Below are 13,842 nucleotides of genomic sequence, written 5' to 3' on the forward strand. Positions count from 1 at the left end.
AATCCAAAAGAGAATTTCAATTAATTATTTCACTTGAGCATTCAAGACAAAAGGTTGGTAGCGTCTGACAAGACATTGAAGATAGTTTGTGGAGAAAATTGAAACATTCTGTAAATAGAAAATAATCTATCGAGCTGCCGCCGGGTTTTATTTCAGTATCTGTGGAACTAACTGTCCATGTCAGTGTCACGACTCGGTCCTGCTCTTGTTGAGAGTTCAGATGCCAAACACTGCTTCAATTCATCAACAACCTGAGACATGGTCGGTCTTTCCGAGGAAGATGGATTTAGGCAAGCCATCGCTAACTCAACATATTGCCTTGCAGAGCCAGAATTATAATTTCTGAGTCTTGGATCCATGATTGTGCTTATGTCTCCTCCATTGGTAAGCTTTAGTCCTACCCACCCTCCAATATGATGATCCTGTTCACGGCTTTGGTCAACCACGGGTTGGTTCGTGAGTAGCTCCAACAGTACAACTCCGTAGCTATACACATCGCTGTTTGTAGTTAACCGTCCCGTTCTGTAGTATCTGTAAAAACACAAATAACAAATATCTTATTTTTTTTTTTTTGTAAAATACAAGAAACAAATATATTTTGTAAATTGAAATATTATACATACTCCGGGTCGAGGTAGCCTGGAGTTCCAGCGACAATGGTTGACACATGGCTTTCTCTGATTGGGAGTGACTTTGACAGCCCGAAATCAGCCACCTTGGCTTCATAATGCTCATTCAACAAAATATTGGTTGTTTTGATGTCTCTGTGAACTATTGCCTGAGCACAACCGCTATGTAAGTAATCTAGTCCTGTGCCACAAAATATATATTAGCATTCACAAAGGTTTAAGCAAATAAATAAACAAACAAAAGTTTATAGGGTAAATCTCCAAATAACTACCTTGAGCAGACTCGGTGGCTATCTTCAGTCTATTTTCCCAGTTCATAATAAAGCTATCACCCCTTCTTCCTGTGTTTTTTTATTTTTATTGTGTCAAACCACCAGACAGATAACATAGAGGACCAAAAAAACAAAAATCAGTCGTACGTGTTTTTTGTCTAATTAATATTACCTGACATATGTTCTTTTAAATCCCCATTTGCCATGTACTCATATATGAGTGCCAGATTCTCTCCCTCATTGCAATAACCAAAAAATCCTACCAAGTTCTTGTGATGAACCTTGAGCAGTAGCTGTACCTAAACACCAAACCAGATTTTTTGTTTTATGTATAAATCATGGACGTTTTCATTAAAGAGGTTAGGTTTGAGAGAGGAAAAACGTAACCTCGGCTCTGAACTCACTATCTCCTTGTGATGATGATTGAGAGAGGACCTTCACGGCTACTTGTTCTGCACCGTTGACAAATCCAAGATAAACGCTTCCAAACCCTCCTTTCCCGATGACTGTTTGGAAGTTATTAGTCATGCTAGTGACTTGTGAGTACGTAAACCTCGCAATTCTGGTCGTTACAGTCAGTTCAGATGATCCAGTGGGTAGACCATCCGATTCTTGCACATTTGATGGTGGCCCTGAGACTACGTTATACGTACAAGTCAAAAAGATATCCAGTCATCGATATTGCATCTTGTAATTAATATGTTGTTCTTCTTTAATTTAAGAATACCTTGGACACTTGGTGACCTTTTCTGTCGGCAGAGGAAGTAGAGAACAACCAGTGCTGATACAATAATGGCAAGGGAAGTAACCACCACTGCTATAGAGACTGGTACTACGATATCTTTTAAGTGATCTTTACCCTTGTCTTCTACGCATGGTCCGGTTTCCTTAATGAGAAGTGGGTTTCCTTCAACACTGCAGAATACGTAATATGTTAAATCTATCTATATATATATATATATAAACCGGAAAATGTAAAATAGAAAAGTATATATGTACACCATACTTTAATTTCATTCCTTTCTTCTGGATAATTGTTTGGGGAACCGAGCCGCTAAGATTGTTGTAACTTAGGTTTCTGTTAGAGTAAGAAAATCAAAACACATGATAAAAAAGCTATAACCAAAAGGAAAGGTGGTGTGGGGGAAATGCTTACATGAGAAACAGAGACTTCATGTCAGCAAGAAAGTCAGGTACTCCTCCGCTCAAACTGTTGTTTGACAAGTCTCTACCATAAATTAACAAAAGGAAAGTTACACCACCAGATCAGATTCATGAAAAATACATATACATATAGGTTTGGGTCAGAGAAGCTAGAGACTTACAATTGTTGAAGGTGAACTAGACTTTGAATTGCTTCCGCGATCACCCCCGTTAAACCACTTGAAGATAAGTCTCTGCAGGAGAGATGAAGATGGTACGATAAGTAGTCTGACACATGATAAAAAAAAAAAAAAACTACAAGATATATAAATGATTGAATGGTATATTACAAAGAAATAATTGTCGGTGGTGTAGAATTATCTGATTGGTTGCAGTTTAGACCATCCCACAAAAACTGTTTCGGGACACAGGGATCTCCTTGCCAAGTGATTCTTCTCAAATCATAGGTATCCTGAACATCCTTGATACCATTAACTGTCATTATAGAGAAAGCAATCAGTACACACACACACATATATACACTGAAAGGAAATATATATAGTATGTACCGTCATCATCATTCGTCTCCAATTGCAGGATATCCATGACAGTGTATACCTCCAAGGCGCTAAGAATAGGAGGAAGAGTTGACCGTAATGTTTTCTTAAGCTGCAATACACATTTCCCATCCGTGCATAGCTTTGGAACATCATTAAGCACGGTAGTGCTGCGTAGTGGTACAGGAGAAATAGGTTCATGAAAAGATGCTCCATTCAGAAACACATCGAATTCCCTTCTCCTTGTATCGTTTGCTTGTAGAATCTGAAGCTCCGAAAAGTATAGGTAGACGTAAAACTGTGTCGTAGGAGACTCTCCAGACCACTCAACTTCCAACGTGGAGTTGGCATCTATAGGTATTGCTGCCGTTTGCATGACCCTTTCTGGCGGATCATACTCGTTATTAGTGGTTAAGCTGAGACCCGTAGTTATTTGTAACCAGAGCTTTTCCTCGAAATAACTGCGCCAGTCACGATCGTGGGGATCATCTGGGTGCCTGCGAAGATCTTGTATGAGATGATCAAAATAGTACACCAATTAAGTATTTTATCAAAATGGTTCTTACCGAATGGAAGTATCTGTTGAATTACTAAGATAGAACCGGAACAACTTCTTCAGTGAACCACTTGTAGTCCGATACGTCTTTCGATCCAGTGGTCGAAGCTCCAAGGTGTTTATGAACGGTGAGCCTGAACCTATATCAACTAGACATATCTGTATAGATTTGGTCCTCGTGAAGTGGATCACCTCCTTAACGGTATCATTAGCATACACCTTAGCCCAAATATTGGGGCCCAGGTAGAGTTCGAAGGTCGGGATAACATTTTCCCCGTCATAATTTCCATATAAGAATGTAGCTCTTATGAGATACTGTGTGTCTTGCTTGACGTTAATCTTGTAGCAATTTCGTTTTCCATTTGGAAAGAATCGTAGGTTCAAAGACTGCTTACGAATGTCCGATTGAAAACCTTATCAACCCTTGCTGGCATACCTTGTACCAACTTGGCGTCCGTTGTATATGTCAGATTAGTCCAGCGATCTTCGTAAGGAGATTCGACGGAAGGCAAACCGCAAGCGACGTTGATAAAACCTTGCAGAGAAAACCATAATTAGTTAATGAGAAGATGCTTTTATCCTCTGATAATTTTTATCAGAATCTTAAAGAAAACGTTATTATACAAAATTAAAAGGATACGTACGTACCGGCGGTTTGATTTTGGGATTTGACTAGAACACCTCCTAGAACACACATCATAATCGTATGACACATGAAAAAGAGAAAATAATCTCTCATCATTTTTTTCTTTCTCAAACGGTAACACAGGAACTGGAGTACTAATATAGTGTGTTTTCGAAAACAAAAACGAAACTGAGGAAGATCACAGTGCGTGAGTAATATATAAATAAAGAAGATCACAGTGCGTGAGTAATTTTAAGATATTATAAAAATAGGAAAATGACATGTTTGTAGGGGACAAGGATCATGCATGTAAATTTTGTTGCACAAGTTGTTTGACCCAATAACATAAATCTTTTTCAAATGTATTTAATTGAGTTAAGAAACAAGAAAACCTGATGGAACCATGAAAAACAAAAACAAAAAACCCCAACACCATTATAAGACTGATACGAGTTATGGTTTTAATGATTTGGTTTAATGGTTTTGGTTTTAGTATCGGGTTTGGGAGTCTTTCCTTTTAACATTAGATTAAGGTTTTGGTGCTTTTCCTTTTCTAATTACGCTAAGTCGGTTTGTACGTGGGTCTTATATAAAGACCCCTTATGATCAATAAGAATTCAGCCTCCAACAATTAACCTAATTCTCTAGAAAGAGACTTGGGTTAAAGGGAAGGTTTAGTTTTAATCTCTTGTTCTAGTTTCAATCACGGCTCCAATCACTAGATCAAAGTCGGCTCATATCATCTTGGTATCAGAGCAAGCTGGTTCAATGGGAGAAGGGGCGATGACCACATCACAATTTGAGGAAGTTAAGAAGATGTTCGAACGTCTGCAAGCTGACTTGGGTGAACTTCGCCAGACTTCAAACTCACACCAAGCCGCCCTTGAGTCCATAAGGGTGGACCAACAGAAGGAGCGAGAGCAGAATAAGTCTAGGATGGAAGAGGTTCGAGAAGAGCAGACCCAAATCAGGGAGGTTATGAAAGCAGATAAGCAAGAGGTCTTGGGTAAAATTCGTTTTTTGGCTTCGGTGGTGGGAGTGGAAGCAGAGGAGGTTGAAAAAGACTCACCACGGGATTCTAAGGCAGGAAAAGATTCACCATCGGTTTCTAAGGCAGAAAAAAATATCCAAACCAACGGCGGAGAGGGTAAAGGCACTTCCTCTAGTGGACCTTGGGCACAACGCTCTAGGGGAAGAGAACAGGGACACCGATTGCAAGATGGAGGTGGAGAATGGTCGGTGAGGCCCATTGGGGACCTTCCCCAAGAGGAGCGATCAACCCACATGACGGGGGACTTTAGGGAAAACAAGGGGAATGGTTGGAAAAGTGGAGTTGAAGGAAGAGAGAGTGGAGGAAGGGAGGCTGAGAGAATTGTGGTTCCACCGTCTAAGATGGAATTTCCAGGATATGATGGGTCAACGAATGCTGTCGAGTGGCTGCAGAAGTGTGAAGACTACTTTGAGGATCAAAGAGATACAACGATGATGCGAAAGTGCGTCAAGCAACCTTTGTGTTGACGGATAAGGCACATCATTGGTATACTAATATGCGGAGGTTAATTTACATATCGACTGAGTTGGAGAGAGTTTAAGAAAAACTGCAAAAGTAGATTTGGCAGAGCAGATGCAGTGAATCCTATGGGTGAGCTAAGTAACCTACGACACACAGGGACAGTAGATGAGTATTGTGAGCAGTTTGAAGAATGTTTGGTAAGGCAAACAAAGCTATCGGGGGATCAGCAGTTATGGCAGTTCTGTGTGGGTTTAACTGATTCTTTGAGAAAAGAAGTTGAGTATTTGAGGCCAGAGACAATATTTGAAGCAATGGAATATGCCCGAGATAATGAATACAAGATTGATAATGACAAGCGGACACGGACGTTTGGAGGACATTTGGCACCAACAGCTCAACACTCGATCTTGTTCCATAGGACAGGAAATCGTGAGAGCTTCAAAGGTGGAAAAGACAAGGAAGCTCAGTTGCCACAACAAACAGAAGAGAAACAAGCTCCTAAACAACTGTTTTTGAAGAAAATGACCACCACAGAAATGGCAGAGCGACGAGCAAAAGGTCTTTGCTTTAACTGTGATGAAATATTCACACGAGGTCGAAGAGGAGGACATGCCATGAGCTGAAGCTTGAGGACAAGCTTCAAGTGGAAGAGGGGAGTAATGATACGAGTTATGGTTTTAATGATTTGGTTTAATGGTTTTGATTAATGTTTTGGTTTAATGGTATTGATTAATGTTTTGGTTCCAATGATGTAATGGTTTTGATTTGTTCTAGTTTCAATCACGGCTCCAATCACTAGATCAAAGTCGGCTCATATCAAAGACTAAAGACCAAAAACATCAAATCTTATAAGCTCAGGGGATTCATAAAAAAAAAAAAGAGTTTAGCTAACCTGAGAATCAGATCGGATAAATCTTATTCCCCTTCCTGGGTAAATCTTCTGCCCACTGAAACGACAAAGCTCCGTCCTGTATATTCCAAAGATAAATACACCAAATGAGACATTGATTGCAACAAGCAAATGATCTTTGCTAGTGAAATATCTCAGTCTACAAGATTAGAAATGAATCATCTAGTACCAAACAGAGACCAACCACAGACCCAGATAGAGAGTATATACCAGGATTCTGATTCGATTCTCGCGATTGGCCTCCGCCGATTCAATCGCAGGAGATGCTTTTTTATCCTCTGATAATTTTTAATTAGAATCTTAAAGAAAACGTTATGAGGGTGGCTTGTCGACGAAGACATCAGTTGGTGCAGCTAGATCCTTGTAAGGGCATTTTGATGGTCCAGTGATCTCCTTTCTTGTGGCATATCCTGCACAACATGAGAACCGCACCTTTACCCAGCTGTGACAAACCGTCTCCTGCTGCTTTTGAATCATCGCTTTGGTACCTAAATTATCACATCACATACCGTTTAGATCAGGGATTACCTAATAAGCAGTGAACTCTGTACTAAACAGTACTAACCTAGCTACATAAGTACTCATCTTTGAAATGATCCTCTATCAAACATAGCAACTTAATCCTTAACCCTTAATACTGCACTAGAAGCCCCTAACTAACACCATATTCAGTGGGCTATACATACAGATAGTCATTCACATGTTAATAGACTGATCAAGAAAGCGCTACTAACATTGACAAGGAACTTTTCATTGAAACACAAGGATCAGTTTAAAAAAAAAAACAAAAAGTAGACATTTCACAGGACAAAAGCTTGAAGATTTAACAATCTAAACTAAAAGCTTCACATCATCAAGTAAGAGAATTATGTAAAGCTGAAACATTTAGGTGTACAGTTAGCAGCCACAAAAGTGAGAGCACAATGTCAGCTCGTACTCAGGAATGGGACTACAAACAAGAATAAACTGCTATTGGTGACATACTGACCAATCACACAAAGAAGTAGCCTCACGGCTAAAATGTGATTCGCTAATTGGTCACCTCACTCCAATAGTCTTAGACTAAAACAAATAAGACTAATGTTAAAGTAAAACAGAGTGTTGTTATAATAATCGAACCCAACCAAAAGGCAGACCCTATAACTAAATTATAGTAATGTCGGGAGATTACAGATTAATAACAAATGTGACACAATAACAAGACACATATAGTTTGCAAAGTTGGAGTTTTACCGCTTTGCGCAATTTCTTGATGAGAGCCATAGGCTTCGCTGCCAATCCTCTTTTCATCCTACAAATTGAACAACATAAGGCATAATAAGCAAAACCAAATCATATGGAACCAAATACATATAATATACCAAAATTGAGACAGCTGATTCGACTTCAGCCTACGGATTCCGACAACAAAAAAAAAACTTTAAGACCACCACGATGATGTAAAAAACTAACAATCGAATTATTAAGGTTTAGAGAGATGGAGATTTGAGAAACTAACCATTGTTCTTGAATCAGTACATGACCCATAATCAAACAATGAAATTAGATACAATCCCAAGTTAGAACAGATCATAGACACCATCTTTAAAGGTGAGAAATTTATCCTAGCAAAATTGATTCTAATAATCCCATGAATCTCAAATGACCGATCATCAGAGAGATAAGGAATTTACCAGGAGCTCTGGGTCGTTCGAGAAGAATCTCTTCGGTTGAGACCATAGTGAGATGGCTACCAGCCTCCTCATTAGCAGCGTCACCAAACTTAGGCCAGTTCCTCCGCTCCATGCTCGTTTTTGGGATTCAGATGCGCCGCTTTTGCCTCCTCGGTCTCTTCCGTCCCCTTTCCGAACGAGAGAGAAGAGAGAGAGTCGGGGGAAGAATGAAAGAACAAAAGGGACAAAAAAAAAAAAATATCTTTTATATTTATCCGTGTACTAATGAGAATTCGCCCTCAAAGAGTTGCTCAATTGCCTCCGAAAGTAATGATACTCTCATTCTTGGACTCAAAAATGGATTTTTAATTGGTATTTTAGGGGAAAATCGGTATATTCATATCCCAGCTAAGGGAGTATGTTGAATTTCTACTGTGTAAAAACATACACAAGTCGTAACGGTATTAAGAGACCGTTAGCGGCTGCTTACGTGGAAGCCACGTAAGAAACGACGTCGTTTTGAGCAACAAAAGAAAGAACTTCTTTTGATCAAAACGACGTCGTTTCTATCTTCTCTTTTTTTTTTTTTTTTTCTTTTTTTTTCAAAAAGCCTTTATTAAAATTGCCCACTGAAATTGGGCTGGGCCGCCGATTTACATGAAATTGTAGAAACAAAGGAAACCAGAAAAAACAAGTCATCACCGGAAAAGAAGCTCTGAAACCTATTGACACCGCTGACACATAGAGGTCAACCATTAAAACCGGCAGAAGCAAGAGCCGCAACTTTGCGGCGGATCGAAGTACTAAGTGAACAGCGGAAAGCTTCCGACTCCTGGAATCCGAACCTTTTCATCGACCAGCCAACCCGTCACAGCTCTCCCGGTAAAGCAACATTTCTGACATCACGACACATTGCTGACGGCTCCCGTTCTCAGCAGGATACGGCTCTCGTTTATAGCTTCAGCCTGAACCTTTCCTTCCCAGATCTGACTCTTCTCCGATTTCTGATCCAATCCCCTTCAACCGGTCTGGAGAAAGCAGGTCGAGGAGATGATTGAGGCTGATGGCTCAATCGGAAAGCTCCACCACCTAAGACCCTCCGCGAGAGCCAGCCAGATCCAGAAGGATCTGCTATTAACCTCTCAGACAAATCAGTTAACCCACCATCTTCCCTGTTGACTTCCGCCGTACACACAATAACCAACACGGCGGCTGAGCCACGAGAAGCAACCGTCGCTACCTACCAGCGTCCTCAAACCAAAGTGAATGCAGCGGAGATCTCCTACCGACACGTTGGACCCATATGTACTTCAAAGGGGAAGAAACCCCACCACTACTGACAGAGAAAGAGACATCAACTTTTTCAGGTAGAAACCCGAGTCGGGAAATAAGAAAAGAGGAAGAAGACATATGAAACGACGTCGTTTTGACCAAAAGAAGCTCTTTCTTTTGTTTCTCAAAACGACGTCGTTTCTTACGTGGCTTTCACGTAAGCAGCCGCTAACAGTCTCTTAACACCGTTACGACTTGTGTATGTTTTTACACAGTTACTCGAGTTGATGCAGCGAATTTGAATTTTATTCAACTTAATGTATGGATTTGCTTAGTGTCATAGTTGGGGTAGGAATTCAACACACCCCCTTAGCTGGGGTATGAATATACCGATTTTCCGGTATTTTAGGACCCAATTGTGAGAGTACCCTAAAGAGTACTCCCCAGTTGAGAAACTCTAATCTCTATATTAGTAAAAGAGAAGTACAAAATCTTTTTCGGGTCGGGTCATAATTAGAAATTAATCCGAAATTAAGTAAATTGGGTTATGGATTGTTTATATCCGAAATCTTCAAATAGATCGTCCAAAATCTACATTAAATATTAAATTTGATATTTGATGTAAAAGATGTGACTCTATGGTTGAAACTATTAATCATATTTTTATTTTGAATGTCCTCATTCGTATGAAGTTTAGAATTTATATCTGACTCCGGTCTTGTCAGAGGGTTTACCATATGAGTCGGTGTACTCAAATTTAAATTTTGTTTTCTGGAGGGACTCCTCTCAACAGGGCAATCCTGATCAACTTCTTCAATTACCATGGATTTTATTGGCAATTTGGAAGGCCATACAAAAAATCAAGGTTAAGAGATAGAGGCGAATGATATAATTACTCAGACTTTGGACGATAATTTAGCATGGGAATAGGCGCTCTCTTTTATGGCAGTCATGTCAGCTCCATCTTCGTATTCAGATATCTAGGTTTCTTCACCTCATTGTCAGATTGATGGTTCTTGGAAAGCAACCAATGTGCATTCATGATTGGGCTGGTGGTGTTGCGTTGGTGAGGAGCGAACCTTGTTGTTGGGGGCCAAGTGTCTAAAACAGAGCCCCTCCCCTGCATTCGGAGTTAAAAATGTTGTTGTGGGCCATTGAGCGGATACGTGTTGAAAGGATCGCTTGTCAATGTTTTGATACTGATTGTGCTGAGTTACTCTACTATGGTGCAGTCTTTTGAATATTGGTCGTCCTTCTCCAACTTGCTTGATGAGTTTAACTCGCTCAAGTCTTTCCCACTATTCTCTATCTTTATGATCCCGCATGCATCAAATACGAAGGCGGATTGTCTTGCCCATGCTTCATGTTCTCTTATCTCTGAAGTTTCTTTTGTAAATCCTTTCCCTCCGGTTTGGGCAGCTAACCGAAAAGTTTTCTTTTAATTGTATGATTGGAAAAAAAAACAGTAAATATATACATCAAAACAATTTCTCAAAACCCCCCCCCCCCAATAAGAAAAAGACAATAATACCCTTAATGAAGGTTGTTTTAAGTTAAATATAATTAAACCAGTAAGTGTTCAATGAAAAACACAGTAGCTCAGTGGTTGCGAGCTCCATGCGCAAGCGCGCGCCCAGAGTTCGAATCCCACTAGACGGGGTACAATTGGGTACAATTGGGTACAACTGGGGTAGTTGTACGTTCAATTTTCTTTTAAAAATTGTTAGAGGGGTAGTTGTGTCCTTTCATTAAAGAAGGGGTAGTAAGAATAAGTGGGGGTTTTTGAGAAATTGTTTTAAGGAAAAGGGGGATAGAAGATTAAAATTCATGGAAAGTCTTCTTTGTTAGTTTATGAGCCAGAGATCCACCTATCACACAGTTGAACTCCACCGGACCATGTGGTGTGCGAGAACATTTCATGTACTATGCCGTATGATACTGTCAACGATGAGATTCTCTGTCCCGTCAGCCCATCGAGATTTTCTGCCGTCCATCGGCTCACCGCCGACCACCAGCCACACACTCCTTCGATCCCATGGCTTCGACTGGATGTTAGGGTTTCATGAGATGGATCACTTTAGGATTTTCCAGTTAATGGTCCACTATTTCATTTTTAAACTATTGAGCCTGGTGGATTTAATATCCTTTATAGCTATTTTTTAATATACCAAATTAGCATTCTAAACATTGAAAACATTCACGGTTCATTAGAGATCTTTAACCCTTTTGGCAGTCTTTGCTATAAATGTATTCGCTAAACTTTCGGCCTTTGGGTCGTGTATTTTGATCTCTTTTTGAGATAATTTGCTTCGACTTATTTAATTCCACTTATGTGGAGAGATTATCCCCCTTTTTCCTCTTCATGAGAAGAAAGACTTATATTTTGAGAGGTGATTTTCGCTTGGACCCTTTTTGAAGAGTCTAGAAGTTAACCTTCAGAGATTTGTTTTCGACTATATGATCTAAAGTTAAATCAATAACCCAAAGCACACTCAACCACGATCTAGTGGTGTCATCGTAGCACTTCAGGATCGAATCCACATAGACCAAACGATACACTATGAAATTATATAGACGTTTGTTTTGCAAGTAACAGAATTAAAACAGAAAAAGGACGTTTGTTTTGCAAGTAACATAATTAAAACAGAAAATAAATAAGAGTTTGTTAAATCAAGAGAAAGCATTGGGCGCAGGGAATCAATCAAGGGTTATGATCACGAAATTAGGTGATGGGTTGGAATAGCTTTAGGAACCGTACTTGAACTCGAATCTCAAATATAAAACTAACCTACTGTCGCAGTATTAGTTATCTAAGCAAAGAATTGGATAAACCCTAAACTGTCGTTTGAATCTAATCAATCTTAGCAAGCATTAGGTTTTAGTCCGATTATGTTCACAAGGTGCCCCAACTTCAACTGTCGTTGGCTAAGGATCACCTTGCTCACCTAAGTTCTTTCGAGTAATTCAACAACACTTTTGATGCATATGATCTGGCTACTGAAATTATAAGGGCATGTTTATAGGGAGATCAGTTTAAGGTGTTCTTAGAGTATAAATATTGTGAAAATAATGTAAGATCAGTAGTTAAGAACTTTTGTTAAGAAGTTAGTTATTGGGAGAACATGTTTAAGATCTTAATATTTAATAATGTAATATTCTTATAGAAATTTAAGAATGTTTAATAAATACATAGATTAATGTTTAATAAAAAAATTAAGAATGTTTAATACTCCCTTTGTTTCACAAAGAGTGTCATTTTGACAAAATGCACACAAATTAAGAAAATTGTTTAAATTTCTATTTTACCCTTTATAAATACACTAAAAAAAATCTCTTTCTAATTAATGAGCTCAAATAATAGGGATAGAAAAGAAATTTAATCTTAAAATTTGCATTGGAAACCCAAAATGACATTCTTTTTGTAACAAGAAAAAAGTGTTAAAATGACACTTTTTGTGAAACAGAGGGAGTACTATTTAATAATATAATGTTTATTAATATTCTTAAACATATTACAATTATATAAATTTATAAAATAACATTTTAATTGCAAACTTATAAAACTTTTACTAAAATTCAAAATACAATGTCAAATTTTTATTTAACAAAAAAAAACATTGTAAATAAAATTTAGAAAAAAACAAACAAACATATTACTTAATTAATTAAACAAGACAAACATTTTATTTGATTAATACATAGATTAATGTCCAAATTTATTCCATATATTCTCAATCAAGTCCTCCAATCCGAGAGAGACACGTCACACAAGATCAAGCCCAAAAACAGTTCTAGAATAAGATCAATGAGCCTGATCTTAAGTCCATTATTCAATTATTTTCATTTTTAAATGGCTTAAGACCACCCCATCTGATATGCCTATAAACATGACCTAATAACGAGATTTCAACATACATTTATTTTATTCGATCAAAGCTCACTACAAAACAACACTAAATTACATTCAGATAAAAACAATCAAAACAATAAAATAACAAAAGAAACGGACCAGAGTACAACTAAAGACTGACTTAGATTCATCTAGCTCTTGGATTAAGCTCTGTTGTGAAAATTCATAGCCAGCTCAGCTCAATGACTTGGCATGTTTCAACTTTGCGTTTCTTGGAGCTTATGACCAATGACTCAGCCAACAGCAAGATAGGGAGCGAGATTGATTCTTAGTGTGATGGTGCATTATGAATTAAGGATTACCATTGTAAAATTAGATAGTTATCGCTGCGGAAGTAGGATAGCTTTACAAACGTGATTTGAGTTCAAGAATTGTGTTTAATGCATTCTTATTTAATCATCTAAATTCGTGATCATAATCCCTAATGATTCCCTGCACCCAATGCTTTTATTTATTGATTTAAAACACTCTTTTATTTACTGCTTTGTTAGTGACTTTCAAACTCAAACTTCTTTTGTCTTAGCTATATTTGACCTTGATAATTTCATAGTGCAATTGTTTGGTCTGTAGATTCGATCCTGAAGTGGTACAACGATAGCACTAGATCGTGGTGGATTACGTACACATTGGGTTTTAATTGACCTTTTGATCAAGACTCAGAAAGATTAACATCATTATCAAGTAAAGACACTACTCTTACTGTAAGAGTTTTACATTATCGAAATCATTATCAAAAGGAGACTCAGAAACAAACTCAGGTGGAGTTGGAGCTGCTGAAACACCTAAATCATTTGCCATAGACT

General features: G+C 38.4%; 1 protein-coding gene across 2 annotated transcripts; it reads right to left on the reverse strand.

Annotated features, from left to right (window-relative positions):
- Nucleotides 1–8,295, reverse strand: LOC147949340 (putative LRR receptor-like serine/threonine-protein kinase At1g51820). 2 transcript variants are annotated; one of them, XR_015584985.1, is made up of 17 exons: nt 7,879–8,228; nt 7,439–7,496; nt 6,416–6,693; nt 6,188–6,263; nt 3,806–3,841; nt 3,168–3,692; nt 2,614–3,098; nt 2,395–2,539; nt 2,227–2,298; nt 2,058–2,129; nt 1,908–1,979; nt 1,629–1,816; nt 1,306–1,539; nt 1,074–1,200; nt 902–970; nt 624–810; nt 1–531 (listed from the first exon to the last, which is right to left on the reverse strand). XR_015584985.1 is itself a non-coding variant. In XM_087492448.1 (17 exons), the coding sequence occupies exons 7-17, from the start codon at nt 2,975–2,977 to the stop codon at nt 168–170; spliced, it is 1,911 nt and encodes a 636-aa protein (XP_087348574.1). In that variant the 5' UTR covers nt 2,978–3,098; nt 3,168–3,692; nt 3,806–3,841; nt 6,188–6,263; nt 6,416–6,693; nt 7,439–7,496; nt 7,879–8,295; the 3' UTR covers nt 1–167. The 2 variants fall into 2 exon arrangements, 1 of the variants encoding a protein (XP_087348574.1); XM_087492448.1 differs by having other exon boundaries at nt 1,289–1,539; nt 7,879–8,295.
- Nucleotides 8,296–13,842: the final 5,547 nt, after the last annotated feature.

The sequence above is a fragment of the Camelina sativa genome, chromosome 2 (genome assembly GCF_030686135.1).
Source record: "Camelina sativa cultivar CO46 ecotype springtype chromosome 2, ASM3068613v1".
NCBI lineage: Eukaryota > Viridiplantae > Streptophyta > Magnoliopsida > Brassicales > Brassicaceae > Camelina > Camelina sativa.